The sequence below is a fragment of the Lolium perenne genome, chromosome 2 (genome assembly GCF_019359855.2).
Source record: "Lolium perenne isolate Kyuss_39 chromosome 2, Kyuss_2.0, whole genome shotgun sequence".
Taxonomy (NCBI): Eukaryota; Viridiplantae; Streptophyta; class Magnoliopsida; order Poales; family Poaceae; genus Lolium; species Lolium perenne.
In genome coordinates this window covers 303,131,706-303,154,040 of record NC_067245.2, presented here as the reverse complement: position 1 = coordinate 303,154,040, position 22,335 = coordinate 303,131,706, and the positions used below count along the sequence as shown (strand labels likewise).

The 22,335-nt window shown below is 42.2% G+C and overlaps 1 protein-coding gene across 1 annotated transcript; it reads left to right on the top strand.

The window, feature by feature from the left end:
• The first annotated feature begins 3,369 nt into the window (after positions 1-3,369).
• On the top strand, positions 3,370-4,001 carry LOC139829757 (uncharacterized). The gene has a single exon (XM_051363882.2). The coding sequence runs from the start codon at positions 3,497-3,499 to the stop codon at positions 3,767-3,769; it is 273 nt and encodes a 90-aa protein (XP_051219842.1). The 5' UTR covers positions 3,370-3,496; the 3' UTR covers positions 3,770-4,001.
• The last annotated feature ends 18,334 nt before the right edge of the window (positions 4,002-22,335 follow it).

Here is a 22,335-nt window from a genome sequence, read left to right as displayed (position 1 = left end):
CGTGGCTTCCTTGTCGACGGTCGACGGAGACGATCTTGCTCATTGCGTAGCTGGTGGCGTCGCCATGGCCGGCGTCGTCGACCTCGCCATGGCAGGCGTCGTCGGCCCCGACTACTTGTATTCGGCATCGCAGCAAGCTCCATTAGGGCTCTGCATGGCGACACCCTCCCGCGTATGTGTTCGGCATGTCGGCGCCGTACGTGGCTGCCGCCGTCGAGCCCGTGGTCCGCCTCCTCTTGGTTATGTGTTCTCCCCGGCGGCCTGCACCATGTACGTACCTGCAGCTCAATACATCCACAATAGTTCTTAGGTAATGGAGGAAATGTATCTCATCTCAGTGGCGTTGCCTCCATTTCGACAGATGCCCGGTGGGCTGCATATTCCCAGCTCCAGCGGCGGCCTTCACCTCGACGGAGTCGATCTTGTTCGCCACGGACTGTGGTGGCGCGAAGGACCAGGGCCTCCACGGCCATGGTCGTCGGCAGCGGCGCCATGGCTAGCTTGCCTTGTCAATGCTGCGGAGAACTCCGCTTGATGTGCTCATGGCGCGGCGTCGGTCGCTGCCGGACACGCCGTGTCACTGACATCCACAATCGCCGACGTCCTTGTTCGCCGGTAATCGGCAAACTCCGTACGTCTTCATGCTGCGGGGCGCGTCAGCCGCTGCCTCCCTTTCTTCTCCTCTTCCTCCCAACTTAGCTGCTGCTCCGTCCTTTTTATAGACGAGAGCCCATGCCGAACTGAAAAGGACGCGTTGCGCGGGCGTCGTTCTCAAGTTGTTGTGCCGTTGCTCTATTTACGATATGGCTTGAGACGGGATTATCTCATCCAATAGCTTGATCCATATCTATCAGTTCGGCCGTGTCAATCGGCGCCAGGCTGATGCGGGGCGCGGGCGTACTGCAGCGGACACCTCCGATGCTCTAGGGGCGGTCAGGACGTGTACGCTGTATTCGTACGCGCACATATACGTGCGCCTGACCTACAGCCAGACCATGCATGGAAAACTAGCAAGCAAATGATCGATATGATTTAGTATGTGCCTGGATACAGCAAAACGTGCATGTATAGCCAACGTGCATTTGAATAAGAGATTAGCATAGGCAGGCACAAGTACTTGTACGGCCGCCCTGTCATGTGTATTTAGACCTGTATTGCACACTCAAAATGCCACGTGATTTCCATTTGCTTGGTACAAAATCACGTCGAACATCGCGCATGCGGCGGTGGAGCATGGCGGCCAGCGTCGCAGGAGTTTGCCGACGGCGCTGTCTCTGCGCTGCCCAGCCTTTACCGAGAAGCCTCGTTCTCGGCGCGCCTCGCTTGCTCGCGGGCGAACGCCTCGGCGTGGCGATGAGCTTATGTCGCTCCGCCTCCATGAGGAGGCGTCTCGCCTCCTCCGTGGCCGCTCGCTGACGCGAGATCTCGAGGGCGTGCTCGAGGTTCGCGTCGTTGACGAACTCCCGCTTCTCCTCCTTCAACCTCCGGAAGTGCTGCGTGTTCAACGACGCCAGGATCTCCGCCTGCTCCGGGTCGGCGGGGGCCTGCGGCTACTCGCCCCACTGCGCCGTCTCCTCCGCCGCCTCAGCTTTTGCGTCTGCGGCGTAGGCCTCGTGCCACACCGCGAACCGTGGGTCGACTGCGTCGTCGGAGCTGTAGTCGGCGTCGGGCTGCGGCTCCGGCTCCGACTACGGTGGTGATTGAGGCGCAGGCGCAGGCAGCGCGCGGCCGTTGAGGCCGAGCATGGAGTACGTCGTTTTAAGACGGCGCGACATATTTGAGGTAGAGAGAAGTGACTGGCGCCACGGCGGTGGTGGAGACGAGAGAGGGCAGCGCGGCTACGGTGGTGGAGATGAGAGGATAGCACCGCGGCGGTGGACGGCATACGTACTAATATGGGTGCCAACTGCCCGCATTTACGGCGGCGTAGGCGAGTGGACGCCACGTGGCCAGTCACCGCCCTCGTCGCTGCCTCGGTTTCCGCGCGGGAGACCATTAAATGCCGATGAACAACCTTCCCGCGTCGCTTCCGATGCGAACCGCCGCGTCCTCTCGCTGACAAGGCGCCCCCACCCGTGAAAACCGTCGTGCTGCGAGGCGCCGGCGCTCCCGATTCGCCCTTCGCGAAAGGGCCGACACGGGGTTGCGGGAGCTTCTATTGGGCTCGAAAAACCGCCGGCGCCTTTTGGAGCGCGCGCTGGCCCCCAAAATCCTATCGGGGCTGCTGGTGGAGATGCTCTAATTGGTCAACTAATTTTCAAGATCCGTCTCCTTGTTCTTTGATGAGAGTGACCGAATGAGCCATGTAACATTTTTCTTTCCACTTTTTCAGTTTCCTTTCCTATTTTTCAGTATTTTCGGTGTTTAGGGACTCTCTAGTGGCTGGGCACAAAACATTCATAAAAAATATCCGTTCTGATCCGCTTGGATCGGCCCAAAGCAAATGTTTTTTTATAAATTTTATTGATAGAAAGCTTAACTTACATAGGGCGGAAAATGGAAAGAATTTTTTTAGATAAAATCATAGCTAATTAGGGTTCGTCCCATGACCACCTATTCATCGTCACTGAGGTTGATGAAGACCGGCAGCTTCCATGGCCAGGACCAATACGGCGCCGGAGGAGGTCCAGGTGCTGGCGCCGTGCAGGGTTAAGAGGTGTTGGTGGCCAATCTGATGCGCACACTGAGATGGGCATGTGGGTGAGAGTGGCGAGCTATGTGGGCGAGCAGGTAGGGATGTGATGCCGAGATGAGGACAAGCAGGATGGCATCATTGATGCCGCCGAGCACGACCACCCAGCGCTCCGCGACGGTGCGAAACATGGCGGTGGTCAGCGATAACTTTGGAAGAACTAGGAAAAGATCACGGCTGTGAGAGAGAAACATGCCAAACTTAATTTGCAAAAATAATAACGAAACATGTCAGCTTTAGAACAGTTTCACTTTCATACCAACTTGCACCCACCGTCACAACTTTGTTGTACCAGTCCATCACATTTTGCAAGTAGCTGTACCAATTTGCTTCCACCTCACAAGTTTATGTATGACCGGTGCTATTATCTCTTCATTTTGCTAATTGGTTATGTTAATCGAATCTTCACGCACGTTCTCAAATCTCTACGCGTCACTCCTCTCTTATCGCGGCCGGCTTGGTATGGCCGCAAAGGGACAAAACTCGCCACATCTGCCGCAGATAAACAAAGGCGAGACGAGGTTGGCAGCCACCCCACTGCACTGAGACGATAGCGAAGAGGTGCGGCGTAAACAAGCAGAGTGTCTGAAGCACCCGGTATCCTGGAAAACCAGCGTCTACAGCCTCCTGTTTTGCTGCAGGTCTCCAGTATATATAACCCACTCTACTCACACTCCTCACTCCAAACACAACAAGCATCGAATCAGTTCTCTCTCTGCTGCAAGTCCAATACTTGATACAAGCACACAGCGATCAGAAATCAATTACCACTCTCGACCAACCAAGCAAGAAGAAGGAGAAGAGATGGCTGCTGGAGCTAAGGCATCCTGGATGGTGGCGATGAGCGTGGCCGCCGTGGAGGCGCTCAAGGACCAGGCCGGACTCTGCCGCTGGAACTACGCGCTGAGATCCATCCACCGTGCCGCCATGGCCAAGGCCAGCGCCCGCAGCGCTGTCTCCCAGGGCAAGAAGCAGCTTCCGGCCTCTGCGCCGGCGGTGGCAGAGCAGCGGCGAGCGCAGAAGGCGGAAGAAGGGTTGAGGACGGTGATGTACCTCAGCTGCTGGGGACCCAACTAGTAGGTACAGCTGCTAGGTACAGGCGTTTTGCTGGAGCAATGGCCTGGCCTTTTTTTCTTATAGAAACTAGCAGTATGGCCCTCGCAAATGCGAGGGAATCTTCTTTAATTTGTCGAAAGTGACACTTTCCATTGTAGGGAATAATATAGTTTCATAATCCACGAAAATAGATAGATAGATGTGAAAAATTCAGGATTATAGTATGTGTTTTAATATATTGATTTTTCTCTAATAGATTGCAATTGTTTATTCTCATTTAAAATTGAATCTGGCCAGGTTTCCCTATCCTCCGAGTAAGGATTGCATCCTAGAGCAGAATTAATGTTTTGTAGAAGTTGTCCGTACGTGTAGCATTAGTGCTTTATATGTGTTATAACTAAATTGGAAACCCAGTTGTTTTGATCATATTGCTCAAACATGCATATTTACGGATCAATATGATATGACCTCTTGCCTAGTTTATACTTTATCTTAGCACATATTTGCACTTCCACCAAGATCTAGCAAGCTTCGTGTAAGATGTTTGTTTTTTTCTTCCTTTTGTTGATACGTCTACGAAGTTATCACTTGACAACACAGTACTTTGAGTTTTTCCTTTTGTAGGGAGAGACGGTAGTAGTGTGTATTCTTCCTAATTTCCATCCATTTGATTGAGATCCAATTTGCCTAGTTTATACTTTATCTTAGCACATATTTGCACTTCCACCAAGATCTAGCAAGCTTCGTGTAAGATGTTTATTTTTTTCTTCCTTTTGTTGATACGTCTACGAAGTTATCACTTGACAACCTAGTACTTTGAGTTTTTCCTTTTGTAGGGAGAGACGGTAGTAGTGTGTATTCTTCCTAATTTCCATCCATTTGATTGAGATCCAATCTGGAAAATGTATGTGTAGATCGGAATGAATCGTACCGTGTCTATTGAATAGTAATATATTTAGAATCCGCCGTAGCTTTCACGGGCGGGGAAAAAATCTACTTATAGTCAAGGTTTGTTTGTGGGTTTGGTAAAATTATGGCTAGGCGCCAGAATACTGCTAGGTTTTTTACCTGAGATATTCAAAACAAATTCATAAATTCTTAAAATATTTCCTAAAATATTTATTTAAGCAAATTATATTAATATAGGTAAAGTTCTGATGTCAGATCCAATCGTATCGATGTCCATGTAGATCTGCATGGATTGTACCCAGTCTTCTAAATAATATATTTTGATTTCACAGTAGCTTTCTCCATCAGAAAAATTCTATGGATAGTCAAGATTTTTTTTTCTCGGTTGGGTAAAAATATCGCTAGGTACTGTTATTTCCCTTTCTTCACAATATCGGAAATACCGGCAAGTATTCCGTCCGAGATATTTGAATTCATAAATTCTTTCAAAACCTCCCAAAAATATTTAAATTTGACAAAATTACATTAACACTCGCAAATTTAGTCCGGCAGAAAAAATATCGGCGGTAGCTCGTAAAACCGGTTTCCGGTGAAATATTGAAAATACAAGCGGACAAAAAAATGCATACATATATACTATGGTGATTTTCTTATATATTATCAGATCTGACGTATAACCATAGTCTAACCAAGCTAGCTACAAATGCTTAGTTATCTTTGTGTTGAACAGACGCACCTACAATCTACGTTCTTTGGAAATATTTTATTTGTTTCTCCTCACGTTGAATGGTACACGTAGTATGGAAACGAATCAGCTGGTTTTTGTTTTTTCCTTATATATGTTGAATGGACCAACGTACATGCAGGCTACACCTGGTGTCGTATAGAAACAAATTATCAACAAGCAGTTTTTTCCTTTCTAGCAGATCACATCTAATTTTTTGACGGCCTGACTGCTTGGTTCCAGGAGACCACATCCTACACATAACTTCCCTGACCAGGATAAATCAATATACGTGACAGGTTGTACATACCTATAGTGTACGTAACTTTTCTAGCTTTAAATCTTAGCCATTGTAATTAGGATCAACGAATCAAATAATTTAAGTACATGTGGATTAACATGGTGTCTCCTTTAAACATCCTTATTTTACTTTTAGTATATAATAGATAGATGGGGGAACTCCTCGGCCTCTGCATCCAAAGGATGCACACAGCCTTTTATTGCATCATCCAAAAAAAAGTAAATAGTTGTGAATACAAAACGAACATAGGATCATGGATCGGCTAAAGTTGCGACATGAATCAACCATCTAAAAAAAGAGGATAAAGACGATCTAAGCATCTTGTAATCTATTAATATGCCGCCAACCACCCTGGTTGAAGATAGCCCGAACGACCGCCATCAAGCGAGTGCACCCAGAATCCATATGCGCCCGCTGGTCCTCGGGGAGTAGATGAGACCACATATTTATCCAGTAAGTAGTTCGATGAATAGCCTGCAAAAATTGAGAAGAACTCAGCAATGGCCTGGCCTGTGACTTGGTTGATTGCCCCCCATTGTAATATACCACCACGATGGTGATGATGATGAAAATTTCGGTCACTTAGCTGAGATTGCCATTTGCTTCCTTGTCCATTTGCTTTGAACTGGTTCCAAGTGCGTAGTTCCCGTGGCTCAACCTCATGTCCGGCAGTCAGGCGTTCAGTTCGTTTGCTAGACCACATTAATTAGTCCACAGACGCTGATCCGTCACCAGGTTCAATTCCTTGGTAGACCAGGAACATATATCCAACGTCGTAACGAGAAGTTTTTTTCTTTAGCTGCTTAGTCAATCACAATTTTTACTCCATATGTGCATGTTGATGTTGTTTTGATGTATGAAGATATCACATTCCGCGTGAACATTTCAGTTTCACATTACAGTTTTTTGCTTGATAAAAACTATGGGTTATGAAGCTCAATTGAGATTATGTAGACTTTTTTGTGCCAGATTTATCAATGCTAGATTTTACATCTAGTACGAATTATGTGGGTATTTTGATTATGTTGGTGTTTCTATTCCGAATTCAGTACCTCTACATGTTTTGTAAACTTTGCAAATGGCTCTAATTTTCCGGAATTTATTTCGGCTCCCGGGTGCATATACTCCTTCCACCCAAAAGATATATTTCGCAGTAAAAAAGAATTCATAATTTTTTTTGCATGCACATCTTCACAATCTATGTTCGTTTGTATGGTTTTGTAAAACATATATTTTTTGTGGCTCATTGGTACGCGTAAAGCACACGTCCGTTGTGAACCCGAAGTGGAAGGTATGATGCGTATAGAAGTAAGTTTCTCTCAGTAAGAAACCAAGATTTATCGAACCAGTAGGAGTCAAGGATCACGTGAAGGTCGTTGGTGACGGAGTGTAGTGCGGCGCAACACCAGGGATTTCGGCGCCAACGTGAAACCTGCACAACACAATCAAATTAATTTGCCCCAACGTAACAGTGAGGTTGTCAATCTCACCGGCTTGCTGTAACAAGGATTAGATGTATAGTGTGGATGATGATGTTTGTTTGCGAAGAACAGTAAAGAACAATTGCAGTAGATTGTATTTCAGATGTAAAGAATGGACCGGGGTCCACAGTTCACTAGTGGTGTCTCTTCCATAAGATAAATAGCATGTTGAGTGAACAAATTACAGTTGGACAATTGACAAATAAAGAAGGCATAACAATGCACATACATATATCATGATGAGTACTATGAGATTTAATCAGGGCATTACGATAAAGTACATAGACCGCTATCCAGCATGCATCTATGTCTAAAAAGTCCACTTTCAGGTTATCATCCGAACCCCTTTCGGTATTAAGTTGCAAACAACAGACAATTGCATTAAGTATGATGCGTAATGTAATCAACATAAATATCCTTAGACAAAGCATCGATGTTTTATCCCTAGTGGCAACAGCACATCCACAACCTTAGAATTTTCTGTCACTGTCCCAGATTCAATGGAGGCATGAACCCACTATCGAGCATAAATACTCCCTCTTGGAGTTACAAGTATCAACTTGGCCAGAGCCTCTACTAGCAATGGAGAGCATGCAAGAACATAAACAACATATATGATAGATTGATAATCAACTTGACATAGTATTCAATATTCATCGGATCCCAACAAACACAACATGTAGCATTACAAATAGACGATCTTGATCATGATAGGCAGCTCACAAGATCTAACATGATATCACAACGAGGAGAAGACAACCATCTAGCTACTGCTATGGACCCATAGTCCAGGGGTGAACTACTCACACATCGATCCGGAGGCGATCATGGTGATGAAGAGTCCTCCGGGAGATGATTCCCCTCTCCGGCAGGGTGCCGGAGGCGATCTCCTGAATCCCCCGAGATGGGATTGGCGGCGGCTGCGTCTCTGGAAGGTTTTCCGTATCGTGGCTCTCGGTACAGAGGGTTTCGCGATGAAGGCATTAAGTAGGCGGAAGGGTAGGTTTAGGGGCGACGCGAGGGCCCCACACGCCAGGGCCGCGCGGCCAAGGCCTGGGCCGCGCCGCCCTGTTGTGTCGGCGCCTCGTCGCCCCACTTCGTTTCCCTTTCGGTCTTCTGGAAGCTTCGTGGAAAAATAAGACCCTGGGCGTTGATTTCGTCCAATTCCGAGAATATTTCCTTTGTAGGATTTCTCAAACCAAAAACAATGAAAACGACAAGCGGCTCTTCGGCATCTCGTCAATAGGTTAGTGCCAGAAAATGCATAATAATGACATATAATGTGTATAAAACATGTGAGTATCATCATAAAACTAGCATGAAACATAAGAAATTATAGATACGTTTGAGACGTTGATACGTCTCCGACGTATCGATAATTTCTTATGATCCATGCCACATTATTGATGTTATCTACATGTTTTATGCACACTTTATGTCATATTCGTGCATTTTCTGGAACTAACCTATTAACAAGATGCCGAAGTGCCGATTCTGTTTTTTCATTGCTGTTTTTGGTTTCAGAAATCCTAGTAAGGAAATATTCTCGGAATTGGACGAAATCAAAGCCTGTGGGCCTATTTTTCCACGAAGCTTCCAGAAGTCCGAAGACGAACGAAGAGGGGCCACGGGGTGGCCAAACCCTAGGCGGCGCGGCCCCCTTGGCCGCGCCGGCCTATGGTCTGGCCCCCGTGCCGCCTCTTGACTTGCCCTTCCGCCTACTTAAAGCCTCCGTGACGAAACCCCGCATGCCGAGAGCCACGAGACGGAAAACCTTCCGCAGACGCCGCCAACGCCGATCCCATCTCGGGGATCCAGAGATCGCCTCCGGCACTGCCGGAGAGGGGAATCATCTCCCGGAGGACTCTACGCCGCCATGGTCGCCTCCGGTGTGATGTGAGTAGTCTACCCCTGGACTATGGGTCCATAGCAGTAGCTAGATGGTTGTCTTCTCCCCATTGTGCTATCATTGTCGGATCTTGTGAGCTACCTAACATGATCAAGATCATCTATCTGTAATTCTATATGTTGCGTTTGTTGGGATCCGATGAATAGAGAATACTTGTTATGTTGATTATCAAAGTTATATCTACGTGTTGTTTATGATCTTGCATGCTCTCCGTTACTAGTAGATGCTCGCCAAGTAGATGCTTGTAACTCAAAGAGGGAGTATTTATGCTCGATAGTGGGTTCATGCCTGCATTGACACTGGGACAAAGGATGAAAAGTTCTAAGGTTGTGTTGTGTCGTTGCCACTAGGGATAAAACATTGATGCTATGTCTAAGGATGTAGTTGTTGATTACATTACGCACCATACTTAATACAATTGTCTGTTGCTTTGCAACTTAATACTGGAGGGGGTTCGGATGATAACCTGAAGGTGGACTTTTTAGGCATAGATGCAGTTGGATGGCGGTCTATGTACTTTGTCGTAATGCCCAATTAAATCTCACTATACTCATCATGATATGTATGTGCATGGTCATGCTCTCTTTATTTGTCAATTGCCCAACTGTAATTTGTTCACCCAACATGCTGTTTGTCTTATGGGAGAGACACCTCTAGTGAACTGTGGACCCCGGTCCAATTCTCTTTACTGAAATACACCCATCGCAATACTTGTTCTACTGTTTTCGCAAACAATCATCTTCCACACAATACGGTTAATCCTTTGTTACAGCAAGCCGGTGAGATTGACAACCTCACTGTTTCGTTGGGGCAAAGTACTTTGGTTGTGTTGTGCAGGTTCCACGTTGGCGCCGGAATCCCTGGTGTTGCGCCGCACTACATCCCGCCGCCATCAACCTTCAACGTGCTTCTTGGCTCCTCCTGGTTCGATAAACCTTGGTTTCTTTCTGAGGGAAAACTTGCTGATGTGCGCATCATACCTTCCTCTTGGGGTTCCCAACGGACGTGCCAACCACACGCATCAAGCAAATTTCTGGCGCCGTTGCCGGGGAGATCAAGACACGCTGCAAGGGGAGTCTCCACTTCTCAATCTCTTTACTTTGTTTTTGTCTTGCTTAGTTTTATTTACTACTTTGTTTGCTGCACTAAATCAAAATACAAAAAAATTAGTTGCTAGTTTTACTTTATTTGCTATCTTGTTTGCTATATCAAAAACACAAAAAAATTAGTTACTTGCATTTACTTTACTTATTTCATCATGTTTCCTTTTAATTTTACCACAAAAGACATACCGGTAGGATGTGGGTCTATAGTTGGGAGAAATAATATAGAAGAATTTTTCAATCATGTTAGTACCATTGAAAATTTTGAAGATAGACACTTGGTAGACCTTGCGCCTACTTATGAAATTGCTGCCGCGCATTTAGTTCGCCTGTTGGAAACTAAATTTGTTAATCTTAATCCTATAATCCAACACATGTTTCTCACACTTGGTGATATGGAAGAAGGGAAAAAGAAAGATTTTGTTTTAGAAACCCTTCTTAGAGAATTTGGTGGTCTAGCAAGAGAAGCTAGAAAGGTCTTTGCTAAATTTAATATGCTTGGTTCTCATACTAATTTTGTTAGTATCCTTGAAAAGATGGACATGGATAGAATAAGATACACTAATAATATTGATGACGGTGGGGAGATCAAAGCACCAATACCATGTAAACTCTTAGCTATGAATGATGCACTAGAAAATAACTATGCTTGGCTTGTTCCTGAAAATTTGTTTGATGAGAGTAGCACGCCTAAGACTAATGAAAAGGGAGATGCTAAAACTTATGTATCTAATATATTATGCCTGGTTGAGAAAGCTCTGCACCCCGCTGAGAATGCATCACCCTTTGATAATACTTGATACACACTTTCTGCGCCTAGCTGAAAGACGTTAAAGAAAAGCGCTTATGGGAGACAACCCATATTTTTTTTACCTACAGTACTTTGTTTTTATTTTGTGTCTTGGAAGTTGTTTACTACTGTAGCAACCTCTTCTTATCTTAGTTTTGTGTTTTGTTGTGCCAAGTTAAGCCGTTGATAGAAAAGTAAGTACTAGATTTGGATTACTGCGCAGTTCCAGATTTCTTTGCTGTCACGAATCTGGGTCCACCTCCCTGTAGGTAGCTCAGAAAATTAAGCCAATTTACGTGCATGATCCTCAGATATGTAATCAACTTTCATTCAATTTGAGCATTTTCATCTGAGCAAGTCTGGTGCCATTTTAAAATTCGTCAATACGAACTGTTCTGTTTTGACAGATTCTGCCTTTTATTTCGCATTGCCTCTTTTGCTATGTTGGATGAATTTCTTTGATCCACTAATGTCCAGTAGCATTATGCAATGTCCAGAAGTGTTAAGAATGATTGTGTCACCTCTGAATATGTTAATTTTTATTGTGCACTAACCCTCTAATGAGTTGTTTCGAGTTTGGTGTGGAGGAAGTTTTCAAGGATCAAGAGAGGAGTATGATGCAACATGATCAAGGAGAGTGAAAGCTCTAAGCTTGGGGATGCCCCGGTGGTTCACCCCTGCATATATCAAGAAGACTCAAGCGTCTAAGCTTGGGGATGCCCAAGGCATCCCCTTCTTCATCGACAACATTATCAGGTTCCTCCCCTGAAACTACATTTTTATTCCATCACATCTTATGTGCTTTTTCTTGGAGCGTCGGTTTGTTTTTGTTTTTGTTTTGTTTGAATAAAATGGATCCTAGCATTCACTTTATGGGAGAGAGACACGCTCCGCTGTAGCATATGGACAAGTATGTCCTTGGTTTCTACTCATAGTATTCATGGCGAAGTTTCTTCTTCGTTAAATTGTTATATGGTTGGAATTGGAAAATGATACATGTAGTAATTGCTATAAATGTCTTGGGTAATGTGATACTTGGCAATTGTTGTGCTCATGATTAAGCTCTTGCATCATATGCTTTGCACCCATTAATGAAGAAATACATAGAGCATGCTAAAATTTGGTTTGCATATTTGGTTTCTCTAAGGTCTAGATAATTTCTAGTATTGAGTTTGAACAACAAGGAAGACGGTGTAGAGTTTTATAATATTTTCAATATGTCTTTTATGTGAGTTTTGCTGCACCGGTTCATCCTTGTGTTTGTTTCAAATAAGCCTTGCTAGCCTAAACCTTGTATCGAGAGGGAATACTTCTCATGCATCCAAAATACTTGAGCCAACCACTATGCCATTTGTGTCCACCATACCTACCTACTACATGGTATTTTCCGCCATTCCAAAGTAAATTGCTTGAGTGCTACCTTTAAAATTCCATCATTCACATTTGCAATATATAGCTCATGGGACAAATAGCTTAAAAACTATTGTGGTATTGAATATGTAATTATGCACTTTATCTCTTACTAAGTTGCTTGTTGTGCGATAACCATGTTTACTGGGGACGCCATCAACTTTTCATTGTTGAATTTCATGTGAGTTGCTATGCATGTTCGTCTTGTCTGAAGTAAGGGCGATCTACACTGAGTTGAATGGTTTGAGCATGCATATTGTGAGAGAAGAACATTGGGCCGCTAACTAAAGCCATGATCCATGGTGGAAGTTTCAGTTTTGGACAAACATCCTCAAATCTCTAATGAGAAAAGAATTAATTGTTGTTGAATGCTTAAGCATTAAAAGAGGAGTCCATTATCTGTTGTCTATGTTGTCCCGGTATGGATGTCTAAGTTGAGAATAATCAAAAGCGAGAAATCCAAATGCGAGCTTTCTCCTTAGAACTTTGTACAAAGTGCATAGAGGTACCCCTTTGTGATACTTGGTTAAAGCATATGTATTGCGGTGATAATCCAGGTAGTCCAAGCTAATTAGGACAAGGTGCGGGCACTATTAGTACACTATGCATGAGGCTTGCAACTTATAAGATATAATTTACATGATGCATATGCTTTATTACTACCGTTGACAAAATTGTTTCATGTTTTCAAAATCAAAGCTCTAGCACAAATATAGCAATCGATGCTTTTCCTCTATGAAGGACCATTCTTTTACTTTCAATGTTGAGTCAGTTCACCTATTTCTCTCCACCTCAAGAAGCAAACACTTGTGTGAACTGTGCATTGATTCCTACATACTTGCTTATTGCACTTATTATATTACTCTATGTTGATAATATCCATGAGATATACATGTTACAAGTTGAAAGCAACCGCTGAAACTTAATCTTCTTTTGTGTTGCTTCAATGCCTTTACTTTGAATTATTGCTTTATGAGTTAACTCTTATGCAAGACTTATTGATGCTTGTCTTGAAGTGCTATTCATGAAAAGTCTTTGCTTTACGATTCACTTGTTTACTCATGTCATATACATTGTTTTGATCGCTGCATTCACTACATATGCTTTACAAATAGTATGATCAAGATTATGATGGCATGTCACTCCAGAAATTATCTGTGTTATCGTTTTACCTGCTCGGGACGAGCAGAACTAAGCTTGGGGATGCTGATACGTCTCCGACGTATCGATAATTTCTTATGATCCATGCCACATTATTGATGTTATCTACATGTTTTATGCACACTTTATGTCATATTCGTGCATTTTCTGGAACTAACCTATTAACAAGATGCCGAAGTGCCGATTCTTGTCAAGTTTTCTGCTGTTTTTGGTTTCAGAAATCCTAGTAAGGAAATATTCTCGGAATTGGACGAAATCAAAGCCCAGGGGCCTATTTTTCCACGAAGCTTCCAGAAGTCCGAAGACGAAACGAAGAGGGGCCACGGGGTGGCCAAACCCTAGGGCGGCGCGGCCCCCCCCTTGGCCGCGCCGGCCTATGGTCTGGGCCCCCCGTGCCGCCTCTTGACTTGCCCTTCCGCCTACTTAAAGCCTCCGTGACGAAACCCCCAGTACCGAGAGCCACGAGACGGAAAACACTCAGAGACGCCGCCAACGCCGATCCCATCTCGGGGGATCCAGGAGATCGCCTCCGGCACCCTGCCAGAGAGGGGAATCATCTCCCGGAGGACTCTACGCCGCCATGGTCGCCTCCGGTGTGATGTGTGAGTAGTCTACCCCTGGACTATGGGTCCATAGCGGTAGCTAGATGGTTGTCTTCTCCCCATTGTGCTATCATTGTCGGATCTTGTGAGCTGCCTAACATGATCAAGATCATCTATCTGTAATTCTATATGTTGCGTTTGTTGGGATCCGATGAATAGAGAATACTTGTTATGTTGATTATCAAAGTTATATCTACGTGTTGTTTATGATCTTGCATGCTCTCCGTTACTAGTAGATGCTCTGGCCAAGTAGATGCTTGTAACTCCAAGAGGGAGTATTTATGCTCGATAGTGGGTTCATGCCTGCATTGACACAGGACAGTGATGAGAAAGTTATAAGGTTGTGTTGTGCTGTTGCCACTAGGGATAAAACATTGATGCTATGTCTAAGGATGTAGTTGTTGATTACATTATGCACCATACTTAATGCAATTGTCTGTTGCTTTGCAACTTAATACTGGAGGGGGTTCGGATGATAACCTGAAGGTGGACTTTTTAGGCATAGATGCAGTTGGATGGCGGTCTATGTACTTTGTCGTAATGCCCAATTAAATCTCACTATACTCATCATGATATGTATGTGCATGGTCATGCTCTCTTTATTTGTCAATTGCCCAACTGTAATTTGTTCACCCAACATGCTGTTTGTCTTATGGGAGAGACACCTCTAGTGAACTGTGGACCCCGGTCCAATTCTCTTTACTGAAATACAATCTACTGCAATACTTGTTCTACTGTTTTCTGCAAACAATCATCTTCCACACAATACGGTTAATCCTTTGTTACAGCAAGCCGGTGAGATTGACAACCTCACTGTTTCGTTGGGGCAAAGTACTTTGGTTGTGTTGTGCAGGTTCCACGTTGGCGCCGGAATCCCTGGTGTTGCGCCGCACTACATCCCGCCGCCATCAACCTTCAACGTGCTTCTTGGCTCCTCCTGGTTCGATAAACCTTGGTTTCTTTCTGAGGGAAAACTTGCTGCTGTGCGCATCATACCTTCCTCTTGGGGTTCCCAACGGACGTGCCAACCACACGCATCAGACGTATTAAGCATCCCCAAGCTTAGTTCCTACTCGCTCTCGAGTAGGTAAATGATAACAAGGATAATTTCTGAAGTGACATGCTATCATAATCTTGATCAATACTATTGTAAAGCACATGAGATGAATGCAGCGATTCGAAGCAATGATGAAGACAATGAGTAAACAAATGAATCATATAGCAAAGACTTTTCATGAATAATACTTTCAAGACAAGCATCAATAAGACTTGCATAACAGTTAACTCATAAGCAATAAATTCTTAGTAGAAAGCTTTGAAATAACACAAAGGAAGATATAAGTTTCAGCGGTTGCTTTCAACTTCAACATGTATATCTCATGGATAATTGTCAACACAAAGTAATATAACAAGTTCAATAGGTAAACATGTAAGTATCAATGCACACAATTTACACAAGTGTTTGCTTCTAAGATAGTAAGAATAGGTAAACTGACTCAACAATAAAGTAGAAGAATGGCCCTTCGCAGAGGGAAGCATGGATTACTATTTTTGTGCTAGAGCTTTTCATTTTAAAAACATAGAAACAATTTTGTCAACGGTAGTAATAAATCATATGTGTTATGTATAAGATATCTTATAAGTTGCAAGCCTCATGCATAGAATACTAATAGTGCCCGCACCTTGTCCTAATTAGCTTGGATTAACACGGATTATCATTGCATAACATATGTTTCAACCAAGTGTCACAAAGGGGTACCTCTATGCCGCCTGTACAAGGGTCTAAGGAGAAATTTCGCATTGGATTTCTTGCTTTTGATCATTCTCAACTTAGACACCCATACCGGGACAACATAGACAACAGATAATGGACTCCTCTTTTAATGCTTAAGCATTTAACAACAGATAATATTCTCATAAGAGATTGAGGATTTGTGTCCAAACTGAAACTTCCACCATGATTCATGGCTTTAGTTAGCGGCCCAATGTTCTTCTCTAACAATATGCATACTCAAACCATTTGATCATGAAAATCGCCCTTACTTCAGACAAGACGAACATGCATAGCAACTCACATGATATTCAACAAAGGTAAAAGTTGATGGCATCCCCAGAAACATGGTTACCGCTCAACAAGCAACTTATTAAGAAATAAGATACATAAGTACATATTCTTCACCACAATAGTTTTTAAGGCTATTTTCCCATGAGCTATGTATTGTAAAGGCAAAGAATAGAATTTTAAAGATAGCACTCAAGTAATGTACTTTGGAATGGCAGAGAAATACCATGTGGTAGGTAGGTATGGTGGACACAAATGGCATGGATTTTGGCTCAAGGATTTGGATGCACGAGAAGAATCCCTCTCAATACAAGGCTAGGCTAGCAAGGTTGTTTGAAGCAAACTCAAGTAAAAAATGGTGCAGCAAGACTCACATATGAACATATTGTAAGTATTATAAGACTTTACATCGTCTCCTTGTTGTTCAAACACCTCAACCAGAAAATATCTAGACTTAGAGAGACCAATCATGCAAACCAAATTTTAACAAGCTCTATGTAGTTCTTCATTAATAGATACAAAGTATATGATGCAAGAGCTTAAACATGATCTATATGAGCACAACAATTGCCAAGTATCAAATTATTCAAGACATTATACCAATTACCACATGCGGCATTTTCCGTTTCCAACTATATATCAATGAACGAGGTAGTTCAACCTTCGCAATGAACATTAAGAATAAAGCTAAGAACATATGTGTTCATATGCAACAGCGGAGCGTGTCTCTCTCCCACATAAAGAATGCTAGGATCCGATTTTATTCAAACAAAAACAAAAATAAAAGCAAACAGACGCTCCAAGTAAAGCACATAAGATGTGACTGAATAAAAATATAGTTTCACTAGAGATGACCTGATAAGTTGTCGATGAAGAAGGGATGCCTTGGGCATCCCCAAGCTTAGATGCTTGAGTCTTCTTAAAATATGCAGGGATGAACCACGGGGGCATCCCCAAGCTTAGACTTTTCACTCTTCTTGATCATAGTATATCATCCTCCTCTCTTGACCCTTGAAAACTTCCTCCACACCAAACACAAAACAAACTCATTAGAGGGTTAGTGCATAATTGAAAATTCATATATTCAGAGGTGACATAATCATTCTTAACACTTCTGGACATTGCACAAAGCTACTGAAAGTTAATGGAACAAAGAAGTCCATCAAACATAGCAAAATAGGCAATGCAAAATAAAAGGCAGAATCTGTCAAAACAGAACAGTCCGTAAAGACGAATTTTTCAGGGGCACTTAACTTGATCAGATGAAAATGATAAAATTGAATGAAAGTTGCGTACATATCTGAGGATCACGCACGTAAATTGGCAGATTTTTCTAAATTTTCTACAACAGGGGCTGCTCAATTTCGTGACAGCAAGAAATCTGTTTCTGCGCAGTAATCCAAATCTAGTATCAACATTACTATCAAAGACTTTACTTGGCACAACAATGCAATAAAATAAAGATAAGGAGATTTTGCTACAGTAGTAACAACTTCCAAGACTCAAATATAAAACAAAAGTGTTGTAGTAAAATGATGGGTTGTCTCCCATAAGCGCTTTTCTTTAACGCCTTTCAGCTAGCCGCAGAAAATGTGAATCAAGTATTATCAAGAGATGAAGCATCGACATCAAAATTTGTTCTAATAATAGAATCATAAGGTAACTTCATTCTTTTTCTAGGGAAGTGTTCCATACCTTTCTTGAGATGAAATTGATATTTAATATTACCTTCCTTCATATCAATAGTAGCACCAACAGTTCGAAGAAAAGGTCTTCCCAATATAATGGGACAAGATGCATTGCATTCAATATCCAAGACAACAAAATCAACGGGGACAAGGTTATTGTTAACCATAATACGAACATTATCAATCCTCTCCAAAGGTTTCTTCATAGCATTATCAACAAGATTAACATCCAAATAGCAATTTTTCAATGGTGGCAAGTCAAGCATATCATAGATTTTCTTAGGCATAACAGAAATACTTGCACCAAGATCACATAAAGCATTACAATCAAAATCATTGACCCTCATCTTAATGATGGGCTCCCAACCATCTTCTAACTTCCTAGGAATAGAAGTTTCAAGTTTTAGTTTCTCTTCTCTAGCTTTTATGAGAGCATTTGTAATATGTTTTGTAAAGACCAAATTTATAGCACTAGCATTAGGACTTCTAGCAAGTTTTTGTAAGAACTTTATAACTTCAGAGATGTGACAATCATCAAAATCTAAACCATTATGATCTACAGCAATGGGATCATTGTCCCCAATGTTGGAAAAAATTTCAGCAGTTTTATCACAAGCAGTTTCAGTAGTTTTATCAGTTTCAGGTAATTTTGCACGCTTTGCACTAGGAGTAGAAACATTGCCGACACCAATTATTTTACCATTGATAGTAGGAGGTGTAGCAACATGTGAAGCATTATCATTGCTAGTGGTGGTAATAGTCCAAACTTTAGCTACATTATTCCCTTTAGCTAGTTTTTCGTTTTCTTCTCTTTCCCACCTAGCATGCAATTCGGCCATCAATCTAATATTTTCATTAATTCGAACTTGGATGGCGTTTGCTGTAGTAACAATTTTATTATCATTATCCTTATTAGGCATAATTCAATTTTAAAAGATCAACATCAGAGGCAAGTCTATCAAACTTAGAAGCAAGAATATCAATTTTACCAAGCTTTTCTTCAATAGATTTGTTAAAAGCAGTTTGTGTACTAATAAATTCTTTAAGCATGGCTTCAAGACCAGAGGGTACATTCCTATTATTGTTGTAAGAATTCCCATAAGAATTACCATAACTATTACCATTATTAGAAGGATATGGCCTATAGTTATTACCCAAATTATTCCTATAAGCATTGTTGTTGAAATTATTATTTTTAATGAAGTTCACATCAACATTCACTTCTTGGGCAACCAATGAAGCTAAAGGAACATTATTTGGATCAACATTAGATCTACCATTCACAAGCATAGACATAATCACATCAATCTTATCACTCAAGGAAGAGATTTCTTCAACAGAATTTACCTTCTTACCTTGTGGAGCCCTTTCCGTGTGCCATTCAGAGTAATTGATCATCATATCATCAAGAAACTTTGTAGCTGCCCCCAAGGTGATGGACATAAAAGTACCTCCAGCAGCTGAATCCAATAGGTTCCGCGAAGAAAAATTTAATCCTGCATAGAAGGTTTGGATGATCATCCAAGTAGTTAGTCCATGGGTTGGGCAATTCTTTACCAAAGATTTCATTCTTTCCCATGCTTGAGCAACATGTTCATTATCCAATTGCTTAAAATTCATTATGCTACTTCTCAAAGATATAATTTTAGCAGGAGGATAATATCTACCAATAAAAGCATCTTTACATTTAGTCCATGAATCAATACTATTCTTAGGCAAAGATAGCAACCAATCTTTAGCTCTTCCTCTTAATGAGAAATGAAACAATTTTAATTTTATAATGTCACCATCTACATCCTTATACTTTTGCATTTCACATAGTTCAACAAAATTATTAAGATGGGCAGCAGCATCATCAGAACTAACACCAGAAAATTGCTCTCTCATAACAAGATTCAGTAAAGCAGGTTTAATTTCAAAGAATTCTGCTGTACTAGCAGGTGGAGCAATAGGTGTGCATAAGAAATCATTATTATTAGTGTTTGTGAAGTCACACAACTTAGTATTTTTAGGAGTACCCATTTTAGCAATAGTAAATAAAGCAAATTAGATAAAGTAAATGCAAGTAACTACTTTTTTTTGTGTTTTTAATATGGAGAACGCAAACAAGATAGTAAATAAAGTAAAGCTAGCAACTAATTTTTTTGTGTTTTGTTTTAGTGCAGCAAACAAAGTAGTAAATAAAATAAAGCAAGACAAAAACAAAATAAAGAGATTGGAAGTGGAGACTCCCCTTGCAGCGTGTCTTGATCTCCCCAGCAACGGCGCCAGAAATTTAGCTTGATACGCGTAAAGCACACGTTCGTTGGGAACCCCAAGTGGAAGGTATGATGCGTATAGAAGCAAGTTTCCCTCAGTAAGAAACCAAGGTTTATCGAACCAGTAGGAGTCAAGGATCACGTGAAGGTCGTTGGTGACGGAGTGTAGTGCGGCGCAACACCAGGGATTCCGGCGCCAACGTGGAACCTGCACAACACAATCAAAATACTTTGCCCCAACGTAACAGTGAGGTTGTCAATCTCACCGGCTTGCTGTAACAAAGGATTAGATGTATAGTGTGGATGATGATGTTTGTTTGCGAAGAACAGTAAAGAACAATTGCAGTAGATTGTATTTCAGATGTAAAGAATGGACCGGGGTCCACAGTTCACTAGTGGTGTCTCTCCCATAAGATAAATAGCATGTTGGGTGAACAAATTACAGTTGGGAAATTGACAAATAAAGAAGGCATAACAATGCACATACATATATCATGATGAGTACTATGAGATTTAATTAGGGCATTACGACAAAGTACATAGACCGCTATCCAGCATGCATCTATGCCTAAAAAGTCCACTTTCAGGTTATCATCCGAACCCCTTCCGCTATTAAGTTGCAAACAACAGACAATTGCATTAAGTATGGTGCGTAATGTAATCAATACAAATATCCTTAGACAAAGCATCGATGTTTTATCCCTAGTGCCAACAGCACATCCACAACCTTAGAACTTTCAGTCATTGTCCCAGATTCAATGGAGGCATGAACCCACTATCGAGCATAAATACTCCCTCTTGGAGTTACAAGTATCAACTTGGTCAGAGCCTCTACTAGAAACGGAGAGCATGCAAGAACATAAACAACATATATGATAGATTGATTATCAACTTGACATAGTATTCAATATTCATCGGATCCCAACAAACACAACATGTAGCATTACAAATAGACGATCTTGATCATGATAGGCAGCTCACAAGATCTAACATGATAGCGCAACGAGGAGAAGACAACCATCTAGCTACTGCTATGGACCCATAGTCCAGGGGTGAACTACTCACACATCGATCCGGAGGCGATCATGGCGATGAAGAGTCCTCCGGGAGATGATTCCCCTCTCCGGCAGGGTGCCGGAGACGATCTCCTGAATCCCCCGAGATGGGATTGGCGGCGGCTGCGTCTCTGGAAGGTTTTCCGTATCGTGGCTCTCGGTACAGAGGGTTTCGCGACGAAGGCTTTATGTAGGCGGAAGGGTAGGTTTAGGGGCGACGCGAGGGCCCCACACGCCAGGGCCGCGCGGCCAAGGCCTGGGCCGCGCCGCCCTATTGTGTCGCCACCTCGTCGCCCCACTTCGTTTCCCTTTCGGTCTTCTGGAAGCTTCGTGGAAAAATAAGACCCTGGGCGTTGATTTCGTCCAATTCTGAGAATATTTCCTTTGTAGGATTTCTGAAACCAAAAACAGCAGAAAACATCAATTGGCTCTTCGGTATCTCGTCAATAGGTTAGTGCCGGAAATGCATAATAATGACATATAATGTGTATAAAATATGTGAGTATCATCATAAAAGTAGCATGGAACATAAGAAATCATAGATACGTTTGAGACGTATCACCCATGTAAAAAAGAAAACAATATTCTTGTCAAAAGTATTATTTTGAGCACCAAATTTTATCTTTTTTGCATATGTGACGGGACAAGTCAATTTTTTAGGAAACATATGCGGACATAAAATGTGAAGATTTATGTACGAATTTGTTTGCATTTTTTAACATTTTAAAATGTGTCTAAGATGCATTTCAAAGGAAACATATGCAAGGCATGAGCCAAAACTATTATTTACTAGTATGGTTTACCTTTGTAGGGGTGGCTCCAGATAAGTACTAGTAAGCAAGCCGATGAATGGATAAGGACATTCATGAACCTCTTATATCTTGTCAACAATTTTTTTTGTTAGCTGGCTTCTACCTAATTGTAAATACTATCGAGTGCATGAGTAAACTACCTGACATCTCAAACACCAGAATTTCACATTTCTTATTACTAAGTTAAAACTTCATATTCTATAAATCTCTACCAGGTATTTTAAGACTCGTATGTTGTATAGCAATGTATGCAGATACTTATAGGTACAAACTAGACACACAAAATAATAGAAGGAGATTTTGTAATTCTTAGTTTGAAACA

Coding starts and splice junctions, on each gene's coding strand:
- LOC139829757 (XM_051363882.2), top strand. CDS start 3,497: ATGGCTGCTGGAGCTAAGGCATCCTGGATGGTGGCGATGAGCGTGGCC.